Source organism: Tenrec ecaudatus, chromosome 7 (genome assembly GCF_050624435.1).
Source record: "Tenrec ecaudatus isolate mTenEca1 chromosome 7, mTenEca1.hap1, whole genome shotgun sequence".
NCBI lineage: Eukaryota > Metazoa > Chordata > Mammalia > Afrosoricida > Tenrecidae > Tenrec > Tenrec ecaudatus.
This window is the reverse complement of record NC_134536.1, coordinates 87,047,333-87,059,843: the sequence shown is the minus strand read 5'-3', so window position 1 is coordinate 87,059,843 and position 12,511 is coordinate 87,047,333. Positions and strand designations below refer to the sequence as shown.

At 43.6% G+C, this 12,511-nt stretch overlaps 1 protein-coding gene and 1 pseudogene across 1 annotated transcript in view; one reads left to right on the top strand and one right to left on the bottom strand.

The window, feature by feature from the left end:
* LOC142453466 (glyceraldehyde-3-phosphate dehydrogenase-like) lies at positions 1-2,927 on the bottom strand (annotated as a pseudogene).
* Positions 2,928-3,719: 792 nt separating this feature from the next.
* The window catches only part of SLC35A1 (solute carrier family 35 member A1), a 38,350-nt gene continuing 29,558 nt past the window's right edge, over positions 3,720-12,511 (top strand). Inside the window, exons 1-2 of the mRNA XM_075554795.1 lie at positions 3,720-3,839; positions 10,040-10,217. Of these exons, the coding sequence (XP_075410910.1) occupies positions 3,824-3,839; positions 10,040-10,217 (194 nt within the window). The 5' untranslated portion in view covers positions 3,720-3,823. The remainder of the gene's footprint in view (positions 3,840-10,039; positions 10,218-12,511) is intronic.

Here is a 12,511-nt window from a genome sequence, read left to right as displayed (position 1 = left end):
TCTACCTTACAAATCTGGCTAGACCAGAGGATGTACACTGGAACAGATAGGAACTGGAAACACAGGGAATCCAGGACAGATAAACCCCTCAGGTCCAGTGGTGAGAGTGGCGATAGCGGGAGGGTGGAGCGAATGTGGGGTAGAAAGGGGGAACCAATTACAAGGATTTACATATAACCTCCTCTCTGGGGGATGGACAACAGAAAAGTGGGTGAAGGGAGACATCGGGCAGTGTTAGATATGACAAAATAATTGATAAATTATCAAGGGTTCATGAGGGAGAGGGGAACGAGGAGGGAGGGGAAAAATGAGGAGCTGATACCAAGGGTTCAAGTAGAAAGCAAATGTTTTGAGAATGATGGTGGCAACGTATGTACAAATGTGTGTGACACAATGGATGGATGGATGGATTGTGAGAAGTGTTGTATGAGCCCCCAATAAAATGATTTTAAAAACCACAACAAATAATAAAAAATAAATACAATGAATAACAATAAAAAAGAATGTGTGTAGTAGGAACTGAGTAGTACAAGAAGTGGAAACTGTATGAAGTACAGAATGCAGTGATTAGCACCAATGAGCACACATAACCAGCACTAAGGTTCCAGCAGTGTGCTCCAAAATGAAATTAATCAAATACTGGACTGTAGAACTAACTCTAGTCTCCCAAGGGCCTCTCTTAATTGAAATGACATACTAATGAAGCACACAAAAGTCCCCAATATTAATAGGCTATGTATATCTATACCTATGAGGGTAAGTCAAAAGTATTGCTACTGGGGCTCAGGTTCATGTATGTGCATTGGTTTATTCCCAACATGTTTAAACATGACTGCAATCAGTGGATTATTGAAGCCAAAAGTTCTCTCAGGAATACAGTTGTCTTAGTATTGCTAGGGTACCTTAATAAAAAAGCTCAATCAAAGCAGTGGTTTCTGATCTACTGGGCCAGTTCAATTCAAGAGAGACAAGTTGGCTCAGAAGGTCATAGCAACTGTTTTGGGGAGGGTTCTGAAGGGGTAACCTTGATAGAGATTTTTCAAGGACGGAGGACACTTATGTGAGCTTATTAGGAAGAAGTTTTAAGACCGTTGAAAACTGCATTGGTGAGGAAAAGGGCCAGGAAAATTAAGCTGCAGACTTCCCCCCCAATCAGTACACCTGCTCATCCTGCAAGGGCTGTCCAATGAAACTTTCATTACAGCCTCTGAGCTTGCTCCTTCACACTTGTCTTCCCTAAACTCAAAAAATTTTTAAAAGGAACACGATTTGAGTGTCTTGAGGATGTTAAATTGCCATGTGGACATGGTGTAAATGGGAGCGTATAGAGTTCTTTGGGAAGGGTTGCAGCTGCTGTTAGGTGGTGAGTTGTTCTGACACACAGCAACTTGATGGACAACAGAAGGAAATACCACTATGGCCCCGCGCCATCCTCTTAATTGTTCTTTGTTTTTATTGTTGCTGGGTTCAGTATACTGTATGGATGGTAATGACATGGCTGGGCTCTTTATGGCCCTCTCCTCCTTCAGGGCGTCTGGATGGAAACTCAAGTTGATGGGATAGTCTCACGGTGCTCGGGGATCCAGTTGGGATAAAGACTTCCCAGCAGCTAAGGGCCTTTCTTTTCCTCTAGTTTTGTTGCTGGGGCTGTGGTCCAGTGGCTGCTTATTCCTTCGAGGACACGTGGACCCTGAGGTGCACCACTCTGTTGCATAGCCAAATTCATCATCATATCAGGAAATGAACTTGACAAAGTGGCTGTTGAGGGAAATGCCAGGCCCAGCATCAAAGATGCAAGAGTGAGTGTCACAGTTGAAGTCACAGGAAACAATCTGATCTACACTGTAACCCAGGATGCCCTTTAGGGACAATCCAACACCTGCTTCACTACCTTGATGTCATTGTACTTGGCAGTTTTCTCTGGGGGTGGAGACATGGAAGACCATGGCAGTTTGCCATTCAGCTCTGGGATAATCCTGCCTTGGCAACACCAGTAGGATGTTCTGGGCAGCCCCATAACCATTGTGCCAGTGTTTCCCAGAGGGACAGGTCATCCACAGTCTGCTGCATGGCAGTGATGGCGTGGACTGTGGTCACGAGTTCCTTCACGATGCTAAAGTTGTCACGGATGACCTTGGCCAGGGAAGCCAAGCAGATGATGATGCAGGAGACGTGGCTGACAATCGAAAGGGAGTTGTCATACTTCTTGTGGTTCATGCCCATCCCAAACATGGGGGCATCTTCAGAAAGGGCAGTGATGAGCACCCTCTGGGGACTACCTTTCAGGCAAGCTCCCAGCCTTCTTTATGGTTGTAAAGACACTAGTGGAGTCTATGATACATTGGGCACCAGCTACACCCCACTTGATATTGGCGGGATCTTGCTCCTGGAAGATGGAGATGGACTTCTCATTGATGGTAAGCTTCCCATTCTCAGACTTAATGGTGCCATTGACCTTGCCATAGGTGGAATCATAGTAGACCATGTCGTTCAGGTCAATGAAAGGGTCATTGGTAGTAACAACGTCCACTTTGCCAGGGTTGAAAGTAGTCCTGGTGACCTGGCACCCAATGTGATCAAATCTGTTTACTCTCACCTTCACCATAACTCAGGGATGCAGTTGGCAGCAGATGTGGCTGCCTGTTACAGAAGTAGAGAGCTCTCAAAATTGTTCTTATGTTTGAGCAGTCACTGGGTCATTCTATCGTGTCTAGGGCTTTCCTCTTTTTCTCTGTCCCTCCACTTTAACAAGCATGATGTCCTCCAGGGACTGGTCTCTCCTGATAACACGTCCAAAGTTATAGAGATGGAAATAACACCTTCAGAAGTGTATGAACCTAGATGCTTGATATATAAACAGCAGCTTTGCATTTTGGTATTTTTTTATAAAGATTTCTATAACTTTGTAGCAATATTTTTCACTTACACTTGTACATTTAATGATATTAGTATAGAACATTAACAACATAACCCTCTAAAGATGTTTAAAGAAAGGTGATAATACATAAGTATGCATCTCAGAAAGTTCTGGTATGGAGAAGGACCTTACTTTAACATCCATACAGCTTGACCACGTGTTTTCCTAACGAATTATTGGTAACATTTTCTTAGAATGGTGGATACCATAGTGTTAATGTTTGAGGTTCTTCTTGGTGCAAAGTTCATGCAGTTAGAAAGTCGGTCTAGCAGCTAGCTAAATATAATCAACAACAATCTGACCAAGGACACAAGCACAGGATTTCTGAACAAATCACACACACTCGCTGCCAACTAACCGTTTCTGACGCACAGCGACCACACATATGATGCAAATTTGACTTAGCTTGAATAAAGGCCACCTATGGAAGGTCATGTGTAAAATGGAGGTTACAAAAGGGCTGTCAGAAGTAATTTTGTTACTTTGAGTGTTCTGGGAGCGTTTCCAACATATTCGATAGGAGCGAATCACGAAGGCTAACCCACAAATCCTTCTTTGCCGCCCGTCGCTTGGTGGCGGGGACTACAATTCCAATAAGGCACGCTCTGCTCTCCTGAATCCACTCCCGGCGCCTGCAGGGAGTTGTAGTTTGCTTAACACCGCCCTCGAATAAGCGTTACCTAAGAGCCCACCAGGACGCGAACTCGAGAGCCCGCCTTCCGTCCACCAGCGGGCCTCCGGCGGGTCCTGCGCTGGCTTCCGGTGCAGCGCTGGAGGCGGTCCGCCGCGATACGCTCTAGGCTGCGCTGCCCGCGTCTCTATGGCCGTAGGGGGCGGTCCCCCGCGTCTGGCGCAGGGCGCGCTGCGGGCGCGCGCGTCAGTTCCGCGCGGGGCTGTCGGGCCACCATGGCTGCCCCGAGAGGTGAGGCTGCGGGCGCCGCGAGAGGAGAGCGGGCGCCCACACCGCCGGGAGCCCGCGGGGAGGGCGGCGTGGGCGGACGGGCCTCAGCTCTGCCGGGCCCCTCGCGGGCACGGAGCCCGGGTCGCGCCGCGGGAGCTGTGGGGACAGCTGAGGCGTCCGGCACCTAAGTTTCTCCTGCGCTGCGCCCAGGCTCGAGTCCGCGCCGCCGTGCGCTGGGGCGGCGCGGGGCCGCCGGCCTCCTCCGGCGCCGGCCTCCTGGTGACCCACTCCGCGCCGGCTGGAGCGGCAGCCCGAGAACGCCTGCTTCGATGGCTGCCTGGGGGTGGGAGGCGAATTCCGACGGGCCCGGCTGCAGCGGAGCGGAGAGGACGCCGGGCGCAGGTCCCGGGCTGCAGCCGCTTCACCCAGCGCGAGGCACGACCCGGCGGGGCTCCCCGAGACTGCGGGCTCCTCTGCGCCTCCCGCCCCGGGGCTGCTCTGTGGAACAGCTATTGAAACCCCCCTCGGGGCTTTAAAACCGCACTGGTACCCTACGGAGATGGAGAACGCCGTCGTTAGCGGAATTCCTCCCCAGGGGAATGCCTGTGGTTTGAAGGAGCATTGGTATTTGGGGTGGGAGTGATATCCATCATCCTTCCCCAGGGAGAGGCACGTTTGGGCACTATCTAGTGACTAATTGCCCCTTCAGGCGGAGGAGTGTGATGAACCTGGCAGCGCTTTTGCTGACTAGGGTGTTTAAGTTGGGACCAGAGCTTAATGTTGGGGTGATAGAGCGGTAGCTACCAAGGGTTAGACACCCTTCTCCCATGGAACAAACACTTGATTTCATGTCTCGACAGTTGTTGAACAAACATTTGAGGAATATCCTATTGCATGCTTGCCCAATTATTTTCCTGGTTGGGGAGGCCTTGTTCATCTTTCAGCGCAGCCCATGTATGTCCTTGCATATGTTGCTTTAAGTAAGCATGCTCCCATATCAGATCAGCCAGCCTTAAGAATCTACCCCCGCTACCCGCCACCCAATGCACCAGTACAGGAAGTAAAGGAGAACAAAAAGACATTTAGATAAGAACCATAAGATAGAGACAGCAAGATAATGAGAAGTAAAAACTTGAAAGTTCAGATTGTAATAGTTGTAGCAATTTACACATCTAGACCGATTTCTAATCAGTATTTGTCGAGCCTTGGTTGTTTCAAGTCATGTCCAATCCAAACCCAACTCACTGCCATTGAGTCAGTGCTGACCCACAGTGACTCCGTGTGGGTTTCCGAGACTGTAACTGTTAACAGAAGTAGATACCGTCTCTTCTGCGGAGCTGCTGGTGGTTTCGAACTGCCTACCAAGCAGATCGCGTAACCACTGCACCGCCAGGGCTCCTCTATATGTCCACTAGAAATGAATAATAGAAAACTGCAGTTGCAGTGGGTTGATATTGAAAAACGATATCTAGGACCCTGAATTTCTAAATTATCAAGTCTAAGAATGCCTCCCATAAAATGATGTAAAATCCTGAAAATATAACTTCACACCTCACATGCACCTGCCTATTAGAGAGCTAAGCCAAATCAATTGCCACCCAGTCCGTTCTGACTCATATGGATCCTATACTAAAATTATAAATTTATAGCCACAGTCAGCCTCGTGTTTCTCCCACACAGCGGCTGGTGGTTGTGAACCTCCAACCTAGTGGTTTAGACCCCTCCGTAACTCACAGTTTCACCGAGGCAAGAGTGATTAAGCTATTACATTTGGGGGGCACGCTTATTGAAAGATGTAAATTACGGAGCATACTTGATCAATTCACAGAAACTGTTACCTGCTTTAGTTTATCCAGGGTTCTTTTTTCCTTTCCAGTGTAGAACTGTTGATTTTTTTAACCATTTCGTTTCTCTCACTACCATGTATAGTTGACACTCTTTGGGAGACCACTTTCCACACTGAAACAAACATGTGAGAACTTATGGGAACTTTATGAGAAGTGGAAAGCAATGAATGCCAAGATATTTCTACGTGTGAGGTTATGGTCTAAGTTCATAGTCACTGGGAACAATTTAAATTTTCAATAAAATTTAATACCCTGAAAAATTTAAAAAGCTAATTAGCTACGTCTTTTTTTCTTTTTAAAATCATTTTATTGGGGGCTCATGCAACTCATCACAGCCCATACATACTTAGCAAAGTCTTATATACTGAATAATTTGTGAATGGAGTAAAAGATAGTTTGATCTCATGTGAAGCTGAAGTAATAGAAAATTATGCTTAAAATGTTATCATTAAAATTCCTTTAGTTGAACAAAAAATCATATTATTGTGAATGATGGGGAGTGCAGATTGGAGACCCAAAACTCATCTGTAGGCAACTGGGTCACCCTTTACAGAAGGGTTGCGGGGAGGAGACAAGCCAGTCAGGGTGCAGCGTAGCAATGACGAAACATACAACTTTCCTCTAGTTCTTAAATGCTTCCCCCACCCCCGACACTAGAATCCCACTTTTACCTTACAAATCTGGCTAGACCAGAGGATGTACATGGGTACAGATAGGAATTGGAAACAGGGAATCCAGGGCAGATGATCCCTTCAGGACCAGTGGTGAGAGTGGCGGCGATTCTGGGAGGATGGAGGGAGGGTAGAGTGGAAAGGGGGAACCGATTACAAGGATCTACATATAACCTTCTCCCTGGGGGATGGACAACAGAAAAGTGGGTGAAGGGAGATGTTGGACAGTTTTAAGATAGGACAAAATGATAATTTAGAAATTATCAAGGGTTCATGAGAGAAGAAGGGTGGGAAGGGAGGGGAAAATGAGTAGCTGATACCAAGGGCTCAAGTAGAAAGCAAGTGTTTTGAGAATGATGAGGACAATGAATGTGCAAATGTGCTTGACACGATGTATGTGTGGATTGTGATAAGAGTTGTATGAGCCTCCAATAAAATGATTTTTTAAAAACTCCTTTATATACTGTAGAAATGATAGTCCATGTTGAAGCCCTATGTTTGGCAAATATCTAACATGCATCACTCTTCCTCTTAGACCAGTTGCTACTTTCAAGAAAGAAGTGTATATTCTCATATAATCACTAGGCAGATATTTTCAAAGCTGAGGGCAAAAGGATATGACAGGTCAGATTATGCTTGTTGGCTGTAAATTTTTTGTTTCATGTAAGTATTCACTTTGTTATATTAGGAATCAGGAATCTATATAATAGCTAAAACAAAATAGAATTTAGTTTGGCAGTCCTAAACTTTCTTATTTACCAAAATGATAATGTAGGTTGGCAAACTTTTCCAGTCAAATTTAGACTGGATTTCTGTTAGTTATTCAATTCTTTCGTAGGGTAAACTCCATATGCAATATGGAAATGAATGAGCTGACCTATGTTTCAGTAAGACTTGTGAACATTGACATTTAAATTGCATTTAATCATAACGTTGCAAAGTCTTATCTTCATTTTATTGTCAACCACTTAAAATATAAAACCATGCGGAGCTTTCAGACCATAGAGAAAGCTGTAGAAAACAGTAGAGCACTGGTTTGTTTCCTGCTGATCTAGAAGATGACAAATACTTCCCCTCCCTGAGTAATTAAAGGCTATTGCTGTTTATTTTTGAAGACATACATTTTTTTAATCTCTAGTGTTGGAGACTTTAGAACAAAGGAAGTATTATGATCGCCTTTACTTCCTTCATACTTGCTCACCACCGCCCTCAGCACCAACAGATTTTTTTGAAAGGAGAGGCAGATAAAAGCTTTATTTTTTTGAGCTATCATGTAATTCTTGTAGTTAAGACCTGATGGAATTTCACAAATCTGCATATGATTTACAAATTCTTTTAACTTACTACTTTAGTTCCCCCCCACCCGTGGAAAATATTTATATAGAAGTTTCTACTTGGCATATATAAAGATCATTTGTTTGGAATTTTATTCTGTTACCCTATGTTTTAGAATTGTGGTTAGATCTAGCAGGGAAGCAGCAAAGCCCACCTGGAAGAAGCACACCAACTCCTGTGATCACGGGGTGTAGGCGAACTCAGGTGTCAGGCATCCGAAGACCCAAAACAACCATTTTGCTGTGACTAAAGGGGTTCAGAATGGAGACCCAAAGCCCATCTGTAGACAATTGGACACCCCTCACAGAAAGGTCATACGGAAGGGACGAGCCAGCCAGGGTGCACTTTAGCACCAATGAAAGACAAACAGTCCTCTAGTTCTTTAATGCTTCCGCCCCTCATCATGTCCCCAGTTCTACCATACAAATCTGGCTAGACCAGAACATGGCCACTGGCACAGATAAGAGCTCTCTTGACACACAGAATCAGGACCAACAATGAGGGTAGGGGAAAGGTTGAGGGAGAAGGAGCAGAAAGGGGGAACCGATTGTAATGATCGACGTACAACATGCCCCCCTCCAGGGGGATGAACAACAGACATGGGTGAAGGGAGACAGCGGATGGTGTAAAATATGAAAATAACAATTTATAAATTATCAAGGGTTCACGAGAGTGGGAGAGTTGGTTAGGGAGGGGAATAGAGGAGCTGATACCACGGGCTCAAGTAGAAAGAAAATGTTTTGGAAATAATGATGGCAACATTTAGACAAATGTGCTCGATACAATTGATGTATGGATTGTTATGAGTGGTAAGAACCCCCAGTAAAGTGATTTATTAAAATAAATTTTTTTAAATGAAAAATAAAAATAAAATTGTGGTTAGGCTCCCCAAACAAAGAACAAAAGAACAGAAGTGTAGTTTGCACATGTATAGTACAATAGCAGCCCAGAGTTATCCAGTGCCCCGGTGGACTGTTAACAGAGGTTGTCAAAGAATGGCCCATCGTCAAATTTGGCTCATCCCTTCCTGCTTTTGCAGCATCTGAGCCCTAAGAATGGCCTTTACAGATGATCACTTGCAATTGATTTGATGATGGAATTCGAACTTTGAACTCCTCAATTAAGTGAAATGTTAACACTCCCCTCCCCAAAACAAAAACTCCATTTTTCATTTTTGTTCATGTGGTGTTGGAGTCCAGGCTCATCGTGACCTTGTGCATAACAATGAAAGGTTGTGGGATCCTGTGCCATCTTCCTGATCCTTGAATTAATCTCGTTAGTAAACCTATTTTACAAAGTATTGTACTCAGTGATTGCTACATTTTGCATTCGGTTGAAGAATCTCTGAGACTTTTGTTTTCTCTCTTGTTCCATGAGGAACTATACAATATCCTTATTTTACCTCCTTGCCTGGGGGAAGCCTAAAAATATTTACTAAAGAAAAAGTGTGCTGATCCCTTTTTAATCAGCCAGAAGACTTGGAGAGAGATTAAGAAGAGCTGGGGGATAAACGGTGGAGGTGGGTGAATGAAGTAGAAGCAGTTTGAGTTTGGCATGATAGCAGGCTCAGCAAAGGGTGGGGAGTAAGGAAGTCTGAGGGAGGACAGGGCTTGTGCTTTCTTTGAAGACGCTTGATCAGAATACATCAAGGGCAGAGGTGATCCTGGTGCCTATGTGATGGCTGCAGCCCAGGCATACTGGCAGGCAGTTCCTCAATTATTTATAACGTGTATGTTCCCTGTACTTCAAGTCACACCGAGCTTCATTCTTAATACTCGTACCTATCCTATGAAATAGTTCTCTTCATAATGCAGTGAAGTAAGCTACATGGAATTTGTTTTTTATTATGCTGAATTTCCAAATTAAACTCGCTTCTTTTATTTCTGTTGTATTTTAACATTTAGAATATATATGACTGCAGTTGTTTTCATATTCCTTTGATAAATTTATAATAATGAGCCCTTGATTGCTAACTAAAAGATTGGCAGTTTGGGACCAAGATTTAGCAACCTGATCCCATAAAGATTACAGCTTAGCCATAGGAGGCAGTTCTACTCTGTCACAATAAGGTGCCGTGAGTTGGTATCAACTGCACAGCACCTACCTAAGAACAAACTAGAGTTAGTAAATCATACAACTTTGTAATTGGGGCCTTCTCCAGAAACCAAACCAATGCCTAACTGAAGTTCATAGTTCAAACTAGCTGTGTGTGGTGACTATGTTCATGAAATTGAGATTGTTTTGAAGTCAATGTTTAAGTGTCATTGGTTTAAAAAAGTATTTTTTTAATTGAAATTGGAAAACATGGCTAACTTTTATGTATTAGTGTTATGTGCTCAATAATGGTTTTGTTGCATCTGTTTTCCAGAGAATGTCAGTTTGTGGTTCAAGTTGTACTGCTTGACAGTCATGACCCTGGTGGCCGCAGCATACACCGTAGCTTTAAGATACACAAGGACTTCAGGCAGAGAACTCTACTTTTCAACCACAGCCGTGTGTATTACAGAAGTTATAAAATTATTGCTAAGTGTGGGGATTTTAGCTAAGTAAGTATAATATATTTTAGTGTGTAAAATTATTTGTTTCACTTTTTTTTTTAATTTAGAAAATTCAAGCTACATCTCTGTATATGTTTGCTTTGGAGTAGTAGTTCTTAACCTGGGAAATTTTACCTCCCACCTACCCACCAGGAGATATTTTTAATGGTCTCAATGAGGGGAATGCTCCTGACATCTAGTGGATAGAGGACAAGGTACTGCTAAATTTCCTACACTGCACCGGAATAAAGGAATTTCCAGATTAAAATTTCAGTGGTGTGCAGGTCAAAGAACCCTGCTCTTGATAAGGGATGGGAAACTGTAGGCTTTGGACCAAATCTGTTATTGTTGTGGCAATGACCATGTGACTCACAGAGTCTAAAATACTTACCATTTGGTCCTTACTGAAAAAAACCAAACCAAACCAAACATGCTAGCCTTTGCTTTAAGAAAGAGAGAATAATAATAACATTCTTGTGTCTTCTCTGTGTTAAGTGCTAGGTACTGTGCTAAGTGCTTTTTGTGAATGATCTTAAATTAGAATAAATTATCCTTATTAATTTTTAAGGAAAGTATACTAGAAGTACTCCCATTTTCCATACATTATCTGAAGCTCCTCACGCTCACATTGTTTATATGTGGTATCTCGGCTTTGAATCAGTAAAGTCACTTAGGAATCATTAGCTAAGGACGTGGTTAGTATAAGAGAGTGGAGAATAGGCGCTTTGGAGCAGCACAGATTGACTGTAACTCTAGTCTCATTGGAATGATGCGTGTGCATACATTTCTTAACCTCCTGATGCCTTGGGTTTGTCATTTTTTCTAATAGGAGAAATTAATGTAGAATGAAATAAAATTCTGTAGGTAAATGTATTTAGCATGATGATTTCCACACAGTATATCCTTATTAAATGGTAGTGGAGTAGTGGTAGTAATTATATTAGAAATAGGGCATTTCATTTGGTCAGGCTCAGTTCTTTCTGGTTCTAAAAGTGAGGTCTAAGTGCCAAGTGAACTGATAGTTTTGTTTTTAAAAATGAGGATTTTTTTTTGCCCCAGTAGGTATGACAGAAACTTTCCTAGTTATTAAAATATGTGTAGGTGGGAGCGAGTGGCTTTTAGATTCATCTGAAGTGTTGCTTCAGGAACTTCTAAAGTGGAACAGCAGTGAGCACTGGCTGCTGTAGAATCGTTTGCCTCCATATTCCTATGCTAGACCTAAAGCCAGTGTGCCGACCAACCAATTGTCTTCTTCTTCATCTGTGCCACGTCTTAATAGCTTGCTAGTCTAGAGTGTATTTGTTGGCTGACTGATCTAATGATTAATGTTTTGACTCTAGGCTACTACATTTTGATTAAAAAGAGAAAATGGTTTTTTAGGTAAGCTTTATTGAGGCATTATTCTATATATCCTAAAATTCACTGCTGTAGCATATAGTTCTGTGATTTTTGCCAGATGTGTACAGTTGTGTAACTGCTGCCATAATTAAGATACAGAACAGTTCTCTCAGAGCTGCCTCCCTGCCCTTTTGTAGTTAGCTTTGCCCTTCCACCCCCAGGCTCTGGCAACCACTGATCTATAATTTGTTCCTATAGTTTTTTAATTCCTTGAGGTCATGTAAATGAAATCATACTGTTTATCAACTCCCTCATGAGCCCTTGATAATTTATAAATTATTATTTTGTTATATCTTGACCTGTCCGACATCTCCCTGCACCTACTTTTCTGTTGTTCATCCTCCAGGGCGGAGGTCACATGTAGTTCCTTGTAATCGGTTCCCGCTTTCCAACCCACCCTCCCGCCACACTCCCAGTATCGCCACTAACACCACAGGTCCTGAAGGGATCATCCTCCCTGGATTCCCTGTGTTTCCAGTTCCTATCTGTACCAGTGTACATCCTCTGGTCTAGCCAGACCTGCAAGGTAGAATTGGGATCATAATAGTGGGGGATGAGGAAGCATTTAGGAACTAGAGGAAAGTTGTATTTTTCATCGTTACTACATCGCACCCTGACTGGCTTGTCTCCTCCCTGAGACCCTTCTATAAGTGGATATCCAGTGGCCTACAATGGGCTTTGGGTCTCCACTTCGCACTCCGCCCCTCATTCACTATGGTAAGATTTTCTGTTCTGATAATGCCTGATACCTGATCCCTTCCACACCTCGTGAATGCACAGGCTAGTGTGCTTCTTCCATGTGGGCTTTATTGCTTCTGAGCTAGATGGCCGCTTGTTCACCTTCAAGCCTTTACGACCCCAGACACTATATCTTGGATATAGATATTGTTGTGATCAGGAAACTT